The sequence below is a fragment of the Neophocaena asiaeorientalis genome, unplaced genomic scaffold, assembly GCF_003031525.2.
Source record: "Neophocaena asiaeorientalis asiaeorientalis breed wild unplaced genomic scaffold, Neophocaena_asiaeorientalis_V1.1 scaffold66, whole genome shotgun sequence".
NCBI lineage: Eukaryota > Metazoa > Chordata > Mammalia > Artiodactyla > Phocoenidae > Neophocaena > Neophocaena asiaeorientalis.
In genome coordinates, this window is record NW_020172677.1 from 764,284 (window position 1) to 780,843 (window position 16,560).

General features: G+C 37.4%; 1 protein-coding gene across 1 annotated transcript in view; it reads left to right on the forward strand.

Annotated features, from left to right (window-relative positions):
* PKHD1L1 (PKHD1 like 1) overlaps window positions 1–16,560 on the forward strand; it is a 152,064-nt gene that overhangs the window by 94,513 nt on the left and 40,991 nt on the right. Inside the window, exons 50-57 of the mRNA XM_024739724.1 lie at window positions 900–1,091; window positions 3,910–4,061; window positions 5,219–5,378; window positions 5,937–6,108; window positions 10,397–10,485; window positions 10,829–10,977; window positions 12,225–12,354; window positions 14,392–14,510. Of these exons, the coding sequence (XP_024595492.1) occupies window positions 900–1,091; window positions 3,910–4,061; window positions 5,219–5,378; window positions 5,937–6,108; window positions 10,397–10,485; window positions 10,829–10,977; window positions 12,225–12,354; window positions 14,392–14,510 (1,163 nt within the window). The remainder of the gene's footprint in view (window positions 1–899; window positions 1,092–3,909; window positions 4,062–5,218; window positions 5,379–5,936; window positions 6,109–10,396; window positions 10,486–10,828; window positions 10,978–12,224; window positions 12,355–14,391; window positions 14,511–16,560) is intronic.

Genomic DNA, 16,560 nt, shown 5'->3' on the forward strand with positions numbered 1-16,560 from the left:
GATGTATCCTGCTCAAGTACCTTAGAGGGAAGTAATAAGTCACAGGCCTGCTGTTAGCCTTTTTCTTTCCAATCTAAATTCTGAATTTGGAATTGATTCAAAGAATATGGGAACTCTAGTACAAAATTCAACATTCTTTGTAGGTTAAATCTTTTCTACCATTTCAAGTTCAGAGTAAGTCAAATCCTTTTGTAAATAATCATGGTTTCTAGAGTTTAGCATTTTTATAAAATTTTAATGATAATGACTTGGCAAAATCAGATAGGAAGTGTGTGTGTGTGTGTGTGTGTGTGTGTGTATGATTCAGCATAATACTTTATAAGAGAGACAATTGACAAGTAAAGCTACAGATATTTGAAAGCCTTTGAAAGATGGAAGGTTCATCTCGATACTCAAAACAGACTGAATTCTCAACTACAGTTGTTGACTTGTCTCCTGTTCTAACTGTGGCTTTAAGAGGGAGAACATTTAGATGGTTCTAATATTCAGAGCTTTGTGTGACCTTTATTCATTTACTTAATTCAGCTTAGATTCTTAAGTTTGTTGACAGTCCATTGGTTGAGAGCGCAAGCTCTGTGTTCAAACTGCCTGGATTCGTATCCTTCCGTGTGTCCTTGGCCAAGTTACTTATCCCACATTCCATCCCCTACTTTGGCTCTCATGGGTGCTTCAGATCCCATGTTTCAGCAGCATCCATGATAAGCTCCCTGACGGAAGAGTCCACTGCAAAGCCTTTGTAGAGGTCCCCTTACCCCATGACAAAAAAAAACCCCAGGAAACTAGACTTTTAGATTGTATTCGTGGCACTATGGGTTATAGTAAATATATGTTTTAGACTGTTTAGCTTTTTAGTTTTCTAACATGAAATAGGAAGTCGGCTGTTTGTGTTCATTTCCTAGGTCACAAAGGACACACCGTCATTCCACACAGCTCATTGCTGGACCCTTCTCACTGCAGTCAAGAAGCCGAGTGGAGCATAGGATTCCCTGGGTCTGTCTGTGACGCCTCGGTCAGCTTCCACCGGCTGGCATTCAACAAGCCTTCTCCAGTGTCTCTGCTTGAAAAGGATGTGGTTCTCTCAGACTCCTTCGGTAAGTAGAACACAATCATTTAAACCACTCATTTAAATATGTTTTCCTCAATTTTCATCATCATCTTCTTGAGAACTGGGAAAAACATAATATTTATATCAGTCAGAAACCAGGCAGGAAACAAATATCACATCCCAAAATGGGCTTGTGAGGAGTGTTGAATAAACGCCTGGACCAGCATGACATTCTGCTGATTAAGGAACCTCCAGCCAATATTATGACAGACAGCAGGAATGTTGACATAGCTTTAGGATCAAGACAGTAAAAATATACCATTTTTTTCTGCCACTGAAAGCAAATTATTTTGATTATCTTTGCTGATTGAAATAGGATGGGGGGAGCATCTGCTAGGTCAATAGCTGCACAGAGACTGTTGATTTACTGATTTGTTTCAGTAAAGCTAATGTACCTGGAACACCAGATGGCTTGACGTCATTGCCTGACTAGATTGCATTAATTTACTGTCATTATTCATGATGCATCTGGCATATGCACCAGCCAGACAAGCAAGTTAAATGGGGATATAGTAGTAACCCTGATTCTCACATGTCTCAGATTTTTCACTGTGGTGTTAATATCTGCATTTTCCCCCCTCAAGGTTTTAGAATTGCTTTTCTTTTATTTTCGTAACAGGGTGGGGGAGCATGGTTCCTAGAGTGTTCACTCAGTCCTTCCTGCATGATTTTCCCTTCCTCCATTAGGAATTCTTCCAGTTACTAAGTATATCTATTTTCATCACATCTGCCCTGATTGGCTCAGATCTTTATATTATTCCATCCATCCATCCATCCACACATCCATCATCTGTCTATGAATTATTAGTTAAAATATTTATCTACAATTAATCCACTCTCATATCACTGTTCTGACAGACGGCAGATTTTGGAAAATAGGAAAGGCATTGATGAACCAAACATGTGCTATCAGATGATTCTCAAATACAGTTTTCTACATTTTCTGCATAAATCTAAATGATGTAGCTTCTTGATGACAGCGTTCCCAAATTTCCACATTTAATCATATTTACAAGGTAGAAACTTGCAATTTGAAACTAAAATTATGTATCTCAATATAGGCCAAGTGAATTTTGAAAACGTGTAGTATAATTATACCAGCCATACTATAACTGCTAAAATTATAGTTGTGAGAATTTCAACTTCTGCCCTTCTTCCAAACAAAGTTCTATGCCTATTCCCACTATACATTTTGGAACTGGAGGAATAACCATAAGATGAGCCAGTGGCCTCAGTGGACCAGGCATGAGACTGAGCAAAGACTCATTCTAGGGCCTGGCCTTCATAAGGTGCCACTCCAGCTGGTAGACCATGGTGGCATTAGGGTGTCTGAGGGTTAGTATCAGTTCAGAGCCAGAAGCTAACAACTCTTGGAAGGTCTGGATAGTTTCCTCTCCTTAGTATGCAGTAGCCTGATAAATGGCCACAGATTTCTCCCACTCAGTGGAGCTGCTTCCAGTCTGTGAATTGTCTTGGATCTAGGAAATAGGTAAGAGGTAGCAAATTTCCACTTGGGTAACTTGAATTAGATTTCTGTCCCCCCAGATCTATATAATTTTTCTGTCTGCATACGCCAAAGGTCACTACCCACTATTAATAGTGCTACCTACTATTCTCCTGGGGGAGCCTCTTTGCATTGCAGTGACAGAGCCTCAAGAGGGCATGTTTCACCCAGCAAGCACTTTTAAGTCTTTGCAGTGTCAGTTCTGCTAATAGCCGAGGGACCAAAGAAGTCACCCAGTATCCACAGAGCGGGGAAGTCTATCCTGCCCTCAAGGAGGGGAGAGGAGTGGATATTTGCTGAATAATCCAAATTATTATGGTTCTTCTCATACTCTGCAGGTCTTCTTAAAAACTGTGAGTTTTTAGTGCCTCTGGTCATGGGCTTTTCAAAACTTAATGCTAATTCATAAGCCAAAGAATTTGTTCCTCCTAGATATTGGAATTTGTTTTGCCTTATCCCCAAAGGAAAAGAATGACAGTTTATTTTGTAATCTTGCGCCTAGCTTCTTCCACCTAACTTTGTAAGGGAAGAGGTTGCAAATTTAACATAAAATTCAATCAGAGATGAAAAGAGAGAGAGAAGGGAGGGAAAGAACAGAATTAATTCATTAATCACAGATGTTTTTCTTTATATTGTGAGAGATCTTTCCAGATCTTCAGCTGAAGTTGTCAGGCATTCTCTCAAATTAAATTTTTTTCCCATTACAGGTAGTTCAGGTTCCAAGTTCATCATTCACAAAATTTAGGGTATCATGGCCAGTGTTAGAGGTAGGTCTACTTTAGTCTAGTTCCTTAAGGGCTCTGTATCAAAGCTTTCCATTCATACTTGCTAGGCTGATTTTGATTGACACAACCCATATAGGAGAATCTAATAAAGTTCAGGACTTATATTTGCATATTTTGCAGATCAAGGATTCTGAAGACTTAAGTTCTTAAAAGAATAGAAATGGAATTATATTTTAGATCAATGTATTTTAAAAATTGCATTGATATATTTAAGCACTTTTGTCTTAGTGGTCATTATTGTCATCATAGTTCAATTTTATTTTTCCCTAAGGAACAAAGCCTCCATCTCAATTCAGAATTCCAAGTGAGAAAGCATTTTATGTTTCAGTTAAGTGTGATATTGAACAGTGGGGCCTTCGGGTAAACAAAGACATTTAGAACATAAGTAATGAAATACTATACTGACCTCTTTAGAGACTTCCGTAAACTAGAGTAATATTTACGTTTGCACTTGTTCATAAGAGAAGGAATTTTCTAGATGTAGAGATTACTGTGATTTGTTTTATGTTCTATAGGCACAAGCATTGTTCCCTTTCAGAAGAAACGACTGACTCATATGTCTGGATGGATGGCTCTGATTCCAAATGCAAAGCACATTAACTGGTATTTTAAAAGTGTAGATCACATAACCAACATTTCGTATACGTCAACATTCTATGGATTTAAGGTAAACAAAGAGTTGCATAATCCATCTTCTAATAATTTTGATTGCATATTACTCAAAAGCAGCCCACACACTCATCCTTACACCAACTGTGAGGCCCAGAATGCCCTTGCCTCACATATTGACCTGGTAAAGTCTGCACACTTTTCATGACCCATCCTAAATCTCAGAAGCAAGCCAAAAAAAACCCCCTCCTTTAAGAATCAGAAGTAAGCCATCTTTCTGCCACATTCCTATAGTACTAAGCTTGTGCCCTGTTATTATTACCATGATAATAACTAACATTTATTCAGTGCTTATGATGTTTTGGGCACCAGTTAAGGGCTTTATTATTTGTATTCTGAAATATAGCAAGTACAGAAAATAACAGGCCGAGTCCTATATTCCCACCACCTAGATCTATCTGAATCTAACATTCTGTGACTATGTACTTCAGATTTTTTTAAAGAAATAAACATTTTTAAGTGAAGTGGAAGTCCTCTGTATGTCTTGCTCTGAAATCAATCCCCACTCTTCACTGCTAATGGTCACCAGTATCCTGAATTGGGTGTTTTCATCCCTGTTCACATTCTTCTACTTGTACTACATATGGGCAGCAAAAAAAAACAATACCTAGCACTGTTTCAAATGTTTTGAAACATTATAGAAACTAAATATTCTCTGAATGTATACATATATATGTATGTGTATGTATATATATATAGAGAGAGAGAGAAAGAGAGAAAGAAAGAAAGACTTTCATTACCTTAGTGATAGAGTTAGCGTTATTACCATAGACAGGTAAAACGTTCATAAACAAAATATAAATGGAAGATGAAAACCAAACTAAAACCAAAAGTTAAGTTTTGATATGGGGTTAATTAATTAATGTCATCAAAATTAGTGAATGTTGGGCTTCCCTGGTGGTGCAGTGGTTGAGAGTCCGCCTGCCGATGCAGGGGACACGGGTTCGTGCCCTGGTCTGGGAAGATCCCACATGCCGCAGAGCGGCTGGGCCCGCGAGCCGTGGCCTCTGAGCCTGCGCATCCAGAGCCTGTGCTCCGCAATGGGAGAGGCCACAACAGTGAGAGGCCTCCGTACCGCAAAAAAAAAAAAAATTAGTGTATGTTATGCAGGATATTAGCATATAAAACAAGTCACTTTTTTGCAAACTTTTATAGGAACAAGACTATGTAATCATATCTCATAACTTCACTCAAAATGCTGATATGTTTAATATCATTGATATGAGGAATGGCTCTTCAAATCCATTGAATTGGAATACTAGCAAGAATGGAGACTGGCACCTTGAAGCCAACACTAGTACTCTATATTACCTGGGTATGTATTCAATAGGCAAAAGTGATTGTTTTATCTATTGCTTCATCTAAAGGAGGAGAAAAATTGCTTAATGGGCAAATGTGTTATATAGTGCCTTGTATATAGCAGGACTCAATAAATGTTTGTTGAATTAAAGAATGGAGACTAAATTTACCCTGGAAGAGGCTTGAGTTGAATTAAGAACTTACATTTTATGTTTGGATGTAGCACCAACACTCATAATTGGCTCCAACATTTATTTCACAAAATTAGAGGAAATGAGTACAATGAACTGTCATATATTTTGTTTCCATTTTTATTATTTAATTATTTTTGGAAAATAAAAATATTTAAGAGTACAGTTTAATCAAGTTCTAAAATATTTGTTTTTGTCAAGGTATTTTGACTCTGCTTCTTAATCAGACGTGTGCATTTTGTCAGAATTTTTTCATACCTATTCCATACATTTGAATTATACCAAGTTACTATCTAAAGAATATTTTCAAATTGCCATATTTTGTTTACATTCAAGTACTTTGATCATCATGTTAGTTTAAACTGCTTTTACTTCACTTTCAGTGTCAGGAAAAAATGACCTTCATCAGAGCCAGTCCGTTTCTGGGACCCTGGATCCTGATGTGAAGGATGTTGTTATTAATTTCCAAGCTTACTGCTGTGTTCTCCAGGATTGCTTTCCTGTACATCCTCCATCAAGAAAACCAATTCCCAGGAAGCGACCAGCCACATATAAGTATACAGGCCTTTTGTTCGTTAATATACTTAAATAGTTCTTGACAGCATCCTTTTCATATGTCATCATGGCTGAGACACTGGTGCCCTCCTCCTGTACAGTAGGTCCCAAAGCACTTCCACACTCATTGCTTCACTTGAGCCTTACAACCACCCTGATGACAAAATGGAAAAAAACCTCACACAAATTATGTGTGAAAGTTACTGGGAATCTCATACTTGCAGAACGTTAGATCTGGATTTTTAGACCAATTCCCTTATTATATAGGTGAGAGAGCTGAAGCCTGAAGACGTTAAGTGAATTACCTGAGATCACAAACTTCCAACAGCACCAGAAACTATGTCCTCATTGATTCAATGCTTTCTTAGCAGGTGGCATCTCTTTCTCTAGAATAACTGTCTTTTTGTGTCTGTGTATGTGAGTGTTTTTATTTATTTTTTAAAATAAATTTATTTATTTATGTTATTTATTTTTGGCTGTTTTGGGTCTTCGTTGCTGCATGGCAGGCTTTCTCTAGTTGCGGCAAGCAGGGGCTACTCTTCTTTGTGGTGTGCGGGCTTCTCATCGCAGTGGCTTCTCTTGTTATGGAGCACGGGTTCTAGGCACGTGGGCTCAGTAGTTGTGGCTCACGGGCTGTAGAGTACAGGCTCAGTAGTTGTGGTGCACGGGCTTAGTTGCTTCGCGGCATGTGGGATCATCCCGGACCAGGGATTGAACCCGGGCCGACTGCATTGGCAGGTGGATTCTTAACCACTGCGCCACCAGGGAAGTCCCTATTTTTTATTGAAGGATAGGTGATTTGCAGTGTTGTGTTAGTTTCTGGTGTACAGCAAAGTGATTCAGTTATATATATATACATTTTTCAGATTCTCTTCCATTATAGATTATTATAAGATATTGACTGTAGTTCCCTGTGCATACTTGTTTTTCTATTTTATATATGGTAGCTTGTATGTGACAATCCCAAACTCTTCACTTATCCCTCCCCACCCCCTTTCCCCTTTGGTAACCATAAGTTTGTTTTCTGTGCCTGTGAGTCTGCTTCTGTTTTTTTGTTTTCTTTTAATTTTAAAAAAATTTTGGCTGCGTGTGTCTTTGTTGCTGTGCACAGGCTTTCCTGAGTTGCAGCAAGCGGGGGGCCACTCTTCGCTGCGGTGTGTGGGCTTCTCATTGCTGTGGCTTCTCTTGTCGTGGAGCACGGGCTTTAGGTGCACAGGCCTCAGCAGTTGTGGCACACGGGCTCAGTAGCTGTGGCTCGTGGGCTCTAGAGCGCAGGCTCAGCAGCTGTGGCACACGGGCCCAGGTGCTCCATGGCATGTGGGATCCTCCCAGACCAGGGCTCGAACTCGTGTCACCTACATTGGCAGGCGGATTCTCAACCACTGTGCCACCAGGGAAGCCCCGCTTCTGTTTTATAAATAAGTTCATTTGTATCATATTTTAAATAGAATAACAGTCTTGGTCAAGTCTCATAATACAACTTATTTAATTTTATTTCAAATATTCAATTTCCAAAATATATATTAAGTCTTGTAGTTAAAAATAATTTTTCTGTCTTTGAAACTTATAAAGTCCTTTACCTTTATATCTCATATGAAACATAACTTTCTACTTTATATTATAGTAATTACCATACATGATGGTACTAGTACACAACAGTACTAGTCTTTAAGACCCTTAAAGGCATGATCCTGATTTGATGAATATTTGTGTCCCTTATGGGCAAATAATAACCATAAAAATAACGATGCTGATGATAAAAGTTAACAGTTAGTGGGCATGTAAGAGCCCACTACTGTGCATCAAGTACAAATCAATATTATTTATTAAGTGAATTGCGATTTCAGAATATACAGATTCTGCGATAACATTGCACAAAAGAATAATAATTGAATTTGTTTATATGTTCATCCAGCCATTAAAAAATAGCACCTGCTATGTGCCAGGCACTGTGCTGGGCTCTGAGATTCAGTTGTGGACAACAAAGATGTGGTCCCTGCCCCCATAACACTCACATTCTGTCTGAAGAGACAGATGCCAACACACGCAAACAAACAAAAAAGTAAGCAGAAAATAAAGCACATGAGTTTGAGTTGTGATAAAGGTTGTAAAGGGAATGGATAAGGGGCTGGGACAGAAGACAACATGGCAGGGGCCTCCTTTGGGTGGATGGTTAGGAACAGCCTCTCAAAGGAGGGGATATTCTAGCTGAGACCCAAAGGGTGAGTAAGAGCTGGCTGTGTGAAGGTTGGGTTCGAGGCCAAGGGGACAACTTGGGCAGAGGCCCTGATGTGGGGACGAGTGCGGCATATCCAAGAACTGAGAGGAAATCTGCATGGCTGGACCCTTGTGAGCAGGGGAGAGTGGCCTGGACATAGCATTGGACATAGGTGGAAATCAGACCATTCAGGTCATGCAGGCAGTTAGTGTTAAGAAATATGAGAAGCCTTTAAATGTTTCAGCTGATAAGTGACATTACATTTTGAAAAGGCCACTTTTACTACTCTGTGTAACAGAGGGACAGTAGAGAAAGCAGGGAGGCTCATAAAAAAGAGTCTAGAGAACTTCAGAAGAAATATGGGCCATAAAGGTTATTGGCCAAAAAGCCCTAGATAGTCTAAGGTAGATAAAATTATTCAATATTTACTTAATATTTATTATGACTCATTAATAGATTTAGATTGGTGTAGACCAGGATGTGATAGAGGTATGTGTTGATACACTACATGTATATGTCATAGGATATGTTTTTCCTCTCACAATATGAGCTCTGCTCACTGGAAATAGCTATAATTGGAATTATAAATTGGTATTTTGCAAATAGCTATCAGTGAAAACAAACAGAATCTTGATCCAAAACTGGTACCTCAGGACTAGAATATACAGGTCTAGCTACACAACACACAAATGCTTAGTTTAAGAAGTACTGGGCTTTTTTTTTTTTTTTTTTTTTCCGATACGCAGGCCTCTCACTGTTGTGGCCTCTCCCGTTGCGGAGCACAGGCTCCGCACGTGCAGACTCAGCGGCCATGGCTCACGGGCCCAGCCGCTCCACAGCATGTGGGATCTTCCCGGACCGGGACACGAACCTGCGTCCCCTGCATCGGCAGGCGGACTCTCAACCACTGCGCCACCAGGGAAGCCCGTACTGGGCTTTTTTGATCGTAACAGTGGGCAATTAGTAGAAGAATGTATAACATGTGGTATAGTGCTCCTGGGGATAAGAATGAAAGGCTTGAGAAAAGCTAGATGAACTCAACTATTGAATCTGCACAATCCTGATCAATTTATTTATTTAGATAGATACAACCTTTAAACAAACCTTCATTGAGATTGCGTCATGAAAAATGTATTACTGTGAATCTAAATAATGCTAAATGATCGTGTAATTGCTAACCTCTCTTTTAAATCCATGGAGACAAAATTTTTATGCCAGGATTTTTGATCAACAGAGTTTTTAGTAATACAGCTTAGTAATTCAAATGTGTGATAAAAATATACTTTTAATGAAACAAACTATATTGGTTATTTGTAAAATTCCTGCATTAGTATCATAGAATTTTTAAACATTTTTACTAGGTCAGGAGAGCAACCCCTGTGAACATTTTTAAATGGGAAAATGCAATCAACTTTATAATAACATTCTTTGTAACAATTTGCACTGAGATAGTTTCAAGCAGGCATAGTGATGGAAAGTGGAGACCGTCTCTCTTCCAACTGTGCTTTCCATATTTATTTCAATGTAACGTAACCTTCACTCTGGTTATAGACCTGCCGTCCTGCCCACAGCCCAGCGGCTTACCCTCATTGACCCATCCTTGCCTATTCACAGACCATTCTTCCAGCCTTCCCTTCATAGAATCTAGGCAACTATATACCCTCCTGTCCCTTTCCCTACGAAATAGCACCATACGTAAGGGTCTTTAAATGGACAAAGGATGCATTTCTTTTCACTTTTCCACCATGTGAAATCTTATGAGGAAGTTAAGTTATTTACATTTTAGACAAAATTAGGGTATCACAATAAGGATTTAGTAGGAGAAAATGTGATTCGGATTGTGGGTGGAAAGGAAGTTTTCTTCAATGGAGAAAAAACTATATATGTAATTGTGTGTGTTGAGTACCTTACTAATAGCATACATTAGCTTGTCTATTTACTGAAATTACAAACTATCCAATTTGCATTCTGTCATCCCTAAAACATCTAGTATAGTGCTACACTCTAAGGAGATGCTCATTAAATATACAGAGATAAAACTTAATGGAAATACTTCTTTTCTCTTTTCAGCTTATGGTCAAATGATTCTTTTTGGCAGTCATCTCGAGAAAATAATTATACCATACCTCACCCAGGAGCAAATGTTGTTATTCCTGAAGGTAAATGCATAAATGTAAATAAATAAAACGCTGTGTTTATACCACAATAGTTAGCAGTTAGGGTAGATACCTTTATGAAGCACACCTTGGAGAAAGAGAAAATGTGAAGAGATGGATTCAGTTGTGTCCTGGATGTCAGACGTTGCTTCTGGGTTTTATGTGGATTTAAACCTGAATATTAAGAATAATGGATTTTCTGAGAGAGACAAGAATTAGTCATTGTGTGGAAAAAGGCTCACCAACTTCTAAATTAGGACTCACTGATAGGGCTGTCAGTGTTTTATCTATAGGCTATAGTCTATGGATTATGTTATATTCCTTATATTAACGTCTTGTTTTATAGGAACATGGATTGTGGCAGACACAGATATTCCACCAATGGAAAGACTCGTTATTTGGGGGGTTCTAGAATTGGAAGATAAACATAATGTGGGAGCTGCAGAGTCTTCTTATAGAAAAGTTGTTTTGAATGCTACCTACATATTACTGCAGGTAAGAGTGACAGTCTTATAATTTATAGCCTTATTTGCCAAATGCTAGAATGTTGGAGATTTACTAAGCAAATTATAAGAAAGCATATGCACCTGATGTGATTAAAACACAACTGGCTCTACCGCGTGAAATGCAAGCCTAAGTTCAATATATTTCTGCTCTCCTTTAAATATTAATGACACATTCCTAAAGCAGTAATTATCATGCCAATTTTTAGTGAGGTTTGCTCATTTTCAATCCTTTAGAATATTTGTATTATTATTAGGTAAAGTTAAACTCACAGCTTGCTGCAACTAACAGAGAATCCACTGGAGTTCTGAGAAAAAAAAAGATTTCAAGCCTTTTTTTTTAAGAAAACAAACAGTATTTCTTAAAATGAATGGATGTAGGTGGGATTATGAAAACCAGGAGCAGACTAATAAAAATATTTCAGTTGTTTGGAATAATCACCTCATTCTCTCATAAACCTCAGATGGTCTTGAACATGTAATAGTTTAATCAGTTTAATTGTTCTGTCAGTCTTTTATTGGTGTTCATTTAAAAGAATAGCTTAACCAAAAGGGTATTAAGCACCACTAAAGAATAAGTGGGAGCCTTTCTTTCATAAAACTAGGCCTTTAATGCTTTAAAGGTGTTAGAGACAGAGCTTAGAGGTAAATTAATGCTACGATTGAATCCTTACCTCACTGTTTAATAGTTTGGTAACAGGTTACGTTATCTGACTTCTTTCTGCATCAGTTTTCTCACCTATGAAATGAGAACAGTAATTCCAATTCATGGGTTTAGTGTAAAGGTTAAATGATATAAAACATGTAAAACCTTGCATGTTATGCCTGGCATAGAATCAGCAAGCATTTAGTAATAGCAATTTTTATTAACAGTGATGGCTCATGAATAACATAGCTTAGATATAAATAGAAGAGTATATTTTATATATGCCGCATTATTTTAAAGTACAGTGTGATCTGTTCAAACAGCACTAGCTTAGGTTTTAGGAGGTCTCAGTTTCAGGTCCAGTTCTGACAGTAGGTAGATGTTGAATTTGACCTTGGAAAAATCATTTAAACTGCCCATCCCAAAGTGGCTGGGTTAAATTAAGGTCACTTCTAGTTACAGTACTGTTCTTTTTAAAACAAAAATTCATTCATTTTTACTAGGGGAGGCTGCCAGTCTTCCTAATTCCTTTTTTATGGGGAAATTCTTCCTGCTCAGTTTTGAAGTATTAACAATTTTCTGCTTCACTGCAGGGAGGTAGATTAATTGGTGGCTGGGAAGATAATCCTTTTAAAGGAGAATTACAGATTGTTCTTAGAGGGAATCATTCTACTCCAGAGTGGGCTCTTCCAGAAGGACCAAATCAAGGATCAAAGGTCCTAGGTATGTGTTTCCAGATACCAAAAGAGTCATATTAGTTTTGCAAATCTACTTTAGAACATGTAGCACTAAAAGACTTGTTATGAGTTCATGATGTTACGGTTTCAGAAGTTTTTACAGACATTGATTTGTAGTAACAGGTTATAGAAGTTGCTGAGATTTTAAAAAATTAAATCATGTCACATTAAAATAGATACAGATGTGCATATTTCCAAAATGTAATTTATTGCAACACTAACGAATCACTCCATATGTATATTGTTTCTCTAATCTGGTTTTCTTCATAATCTTTCTTTTATATAAGCAATAATATTTTTCATATTTTAGTACTTTTCCCCTAAAAGGTAACTTTCTTATGCATTATTCCTACACAGTATTAAAAATCTGTGGATCAGTTGGCTCTGTTATTGATCTCGGGTGTTGAAGCAGGGTTTTGGTTCCCCACCAGTGATTAAGGTCGTGTCGCAGTGGTGACAGCACCAAATCCTAGCCACTACACCAGTGGTCAGTAACAAGGCCCTGGCCCTACGGCTTTACAGAAAAAGAATTCCTACAAAGATGGAAAGTAGTGAAACAAGTAAAGTGTTTATTAAGAGAAAAAAAGAGTACAGTACTTTTGGATAGACACACGGGTGGACTCAGAGAGAGAGTCGTACCCTCGTGGCAGTTTGAATCACTTTTATGGGGCATTTCTTCCCTGTTTCCTTTGACCAATCATTTTGACTTGCCTGGTTCAGAGTCCGTATTTGGTGTATCTCAGGATTTTCCCATGTGTGCGCGTGCATCTCTTAGCCAAGATGGATTCTACCGAAGAGGCCTGTGGGTAGTGAGCATTAGTTGCCATCACTTAGAATCACTCCCTTTTGACCTCCAAGGAGCCTTTCTGCTCATGGGTAGTCGGGGAGGTCTCCTGACTTCAAGAATGAAGAATATGTGGTCTCTTATCTTCTATCTGGGCAGGACCCAGCCTCCTCTCTTCAATTGTCCTGTTATTCCCACCTCGGAGTATCCGTCCACAAGGAATGAACCCAAACCATTTGTCCTGGGGGCCCTTATGTCTCCTGCCTCGCTATCAGTTATCCAGTCACAACTGTTGCTAAGTTTTAATTTTCCGGTTGCATTTGTGTGGCTGTACATACTCCTATTCGAGCCTAGAAAGCAAAGGACCGGAGAGGGTTTAATTTGGTCCTAATAAATAACTGCTTTTATTAATACCACTGCACATTTATTTAAAAGACACATAAATGTGCTTCAGTTGCTCCGATGTACAATTTCTAAAACAGTGACAATAAAAAAGGGGATTAAAAAGTGGTTTAGAATTGAATTAGCTCTTGCGAGACAGACAAATTCAAATCTTAAAGAAAAATTTCCTGAGGCAAACAAATTCAGTCTTAAAAAATTTTTGTTTGCTTTTATGTGTTTATTTTTTTATTTCAAAAATAACATTTGTAGCAACACAGAACCATATCAAGATCTACTCTCCCCTTGAGGAAACTAACATTAGCAATTTTTACATGTGTTTTTCGTGCTTTTTATCTATGCCTGTATTCATATTACATAAAATGACTTGTGGTGCCTTATACAAAAACATGGTCGAACTAAATATATTTCTGCGCAATTTTCTTGTTAACATATTATGAATATCTTTCCAGATTGATACTTAGCATGTAACACTCTTCATTTTTATAGCACATTACACTACAGTATTAGTAATATATTCTAATTTACTCCTTCATTCTTATAATGATATACATTTGGATTAATTCTAGTTTTTCTAATATTTCCAAATATTGTTGTATTAAACATCCTCATTGATGTATCCTTGTATACTAATTCAATTTATAGAGACCAGATTCCTAGAAGTAGGGCAAAGGGCCAAAGCCTTCTTATATAGCCCTGAGCAGATAACCCCAATTCTTTCCATTCATTCTAAAATGTTCAGTCGCTTATTAAAATATATCTACTAACTGTTTCATTTTATACTAGCACGTAACTCAGTTCTATGCAGTGAATAAATAGGAGTGTGTTTTTCTCCTGTAGGGGTGTTTGGTGAGCTGGATCTTCATGGAATTCCACGTTCGATATATAAAACTAAGCTCTCAGAAACCGCAGAGGCAGGTTCCAAAGTCCTCTCTCTGATGGATGCTGTGGATTGGCAGGTAGAGGAATTACTATGTGGTGGAAAGTGAAAACACGCCATGGGTCAACTTAAGGTTTCTTCTTTATTCCAATGGACATTTATTTTGTCACATGATTAGCCAGTAGAGAAATGTATGTTTTGCAATTAGCTTGCACTCAGAAAGCTGACTTGATAGCAGGCATTCAAAAATTGTGGTGTCAAAGGTTCTTCAGAACATATAAAGAACATTATGTATATATTAGTTATGAAAGGAAAATATGAAACTTTGGGGGTAAAAAATATTTATTTACAAATTCTTGCAAAAGAAAAAAGAATTATTTTAAATACATTTTATTGTTATCTTGGTTATCTCTTTACTTCTAATTTGTGATTTTACATGTTAAGCATTTGGGAAGAAAACAAATCCTGATGCCCAGTGATATTCAAAACATGCCTGAGTTAAATAAGAGATTTTGGTAAAATATGAATGGTGGCAATTCCGATCTCTACTACACTCCCAGGCTTGCATAGGCCACGGACTCACATGTTTTACAAATACTCTTTTTAATGCAAAAGGGTCAAGGAAATGGATGGATTACTTTTCCGGACTCTCAGATTTCAGCCAGTTCCTTTCTGCTGAGAATAAGCTATAAGGTCACAGAACAAAGTGAGGCTTAGTCTGAGTAAATGAATACAAATCATCAAAACATATGGGGTTGGCTCTCTTAATGTAGTGTAAAATCAATAAATAGAAGGAGGATTTATTGAGAGTTATTATAAGCTACTTACAATATATTCATATTTGTGATAGTTGAGGTGTGATTACTTTTTAAAAGGTGATTAAATGATTTAAATATCCCTATTATTTATCCAATTATCATTTATTAGTATTTATCCAGTTAATATTTTCTGCATATTATTTATATAATTAATATTTAGCCTAATGTCAGACATTTTCTAGGCATAGAGGATTCATTTGTGAAGAAATTGGTCAAACTATAGGGGAAATTGCATTTAAGTGGGAGAGGCAGACACTAAATGAACAGATAAATGTGTGTTATTTCAGATTATAATCTTTGTGATGAAGGAAATAAAACAGGGATGATAGAGACTGCCATGGTAGAGGGTGGCAGATAACATTAAATAGAGTGGCCAGAGAAAGCCTCTCTCAAGGATATGACAGGGTTCAGGACATGCTACCCCAAAATATGAATAGTTTAAGGGAAGAAATTTCTGCACGTGCAGGAAGGACTTTTTGGCTTCCCCTGAAGCAGGTCACAAAACCTTCATGTGAGAGTTGCCCTCCTTATACCCAGAGGAAAGAGACATCCTCAGCTCTGAAGACAAAGTAACACAGAGAAGAATCTGAATGGCCAACCCTTGCTGTTTCTCCCAGTTTCCTACACTTAGCTCATACCTATCACAATTTTCCTCTACTCTCCACTCTTCCATGAAAATGCTCAGGTTTAACCATTTCTTCAGGGCTTCATTTCCCATGTCATGTAAAATTTATATCGAATAAATCTATATGCTTTTCTCTTGTTAATGACTTTTGTTACAGGGGTCCCAGCTGAGAACTTGGAAGGGTAGAGGAAAAAGTTATTTTTCATCCCCTGCAAGTACTTTTGAGCAGAGACTTGGTTGACAAAGAGGAGCTTGTCATATATGATATACAGAGATTCTAAGACTTGACCGTGCCCTGTCACTTATCTCTGCCTTTCTTACCTTTCAGGAATATCCAGTGATAGTTAACTGTGTAAAAAAAAAAAAAATCTGGGGGAAATTTTTTAAGTCTTAAGAGTATTATCCTGACCAATTTTTAATAAAAATATGAATATATTTGCTTTGATATATCTAATTTTAAAAATGTATATCACCTGTGATTTTATTAAGTGACTGAATTCAACTTAAGGAAATGTTGAGATAATTCAAAATATAGAATTCTTGCTATCAAACAAAAGCATATTTATTTTAGAGACCTAAATGTATGATTTGTTCTCGCTGATAATACCATGGTTGTAACCAATGTAAGTTAAATTAGAATTATTTGATAGTTATTAAGAAATATAAACCTATTTTTAAAAAATTGT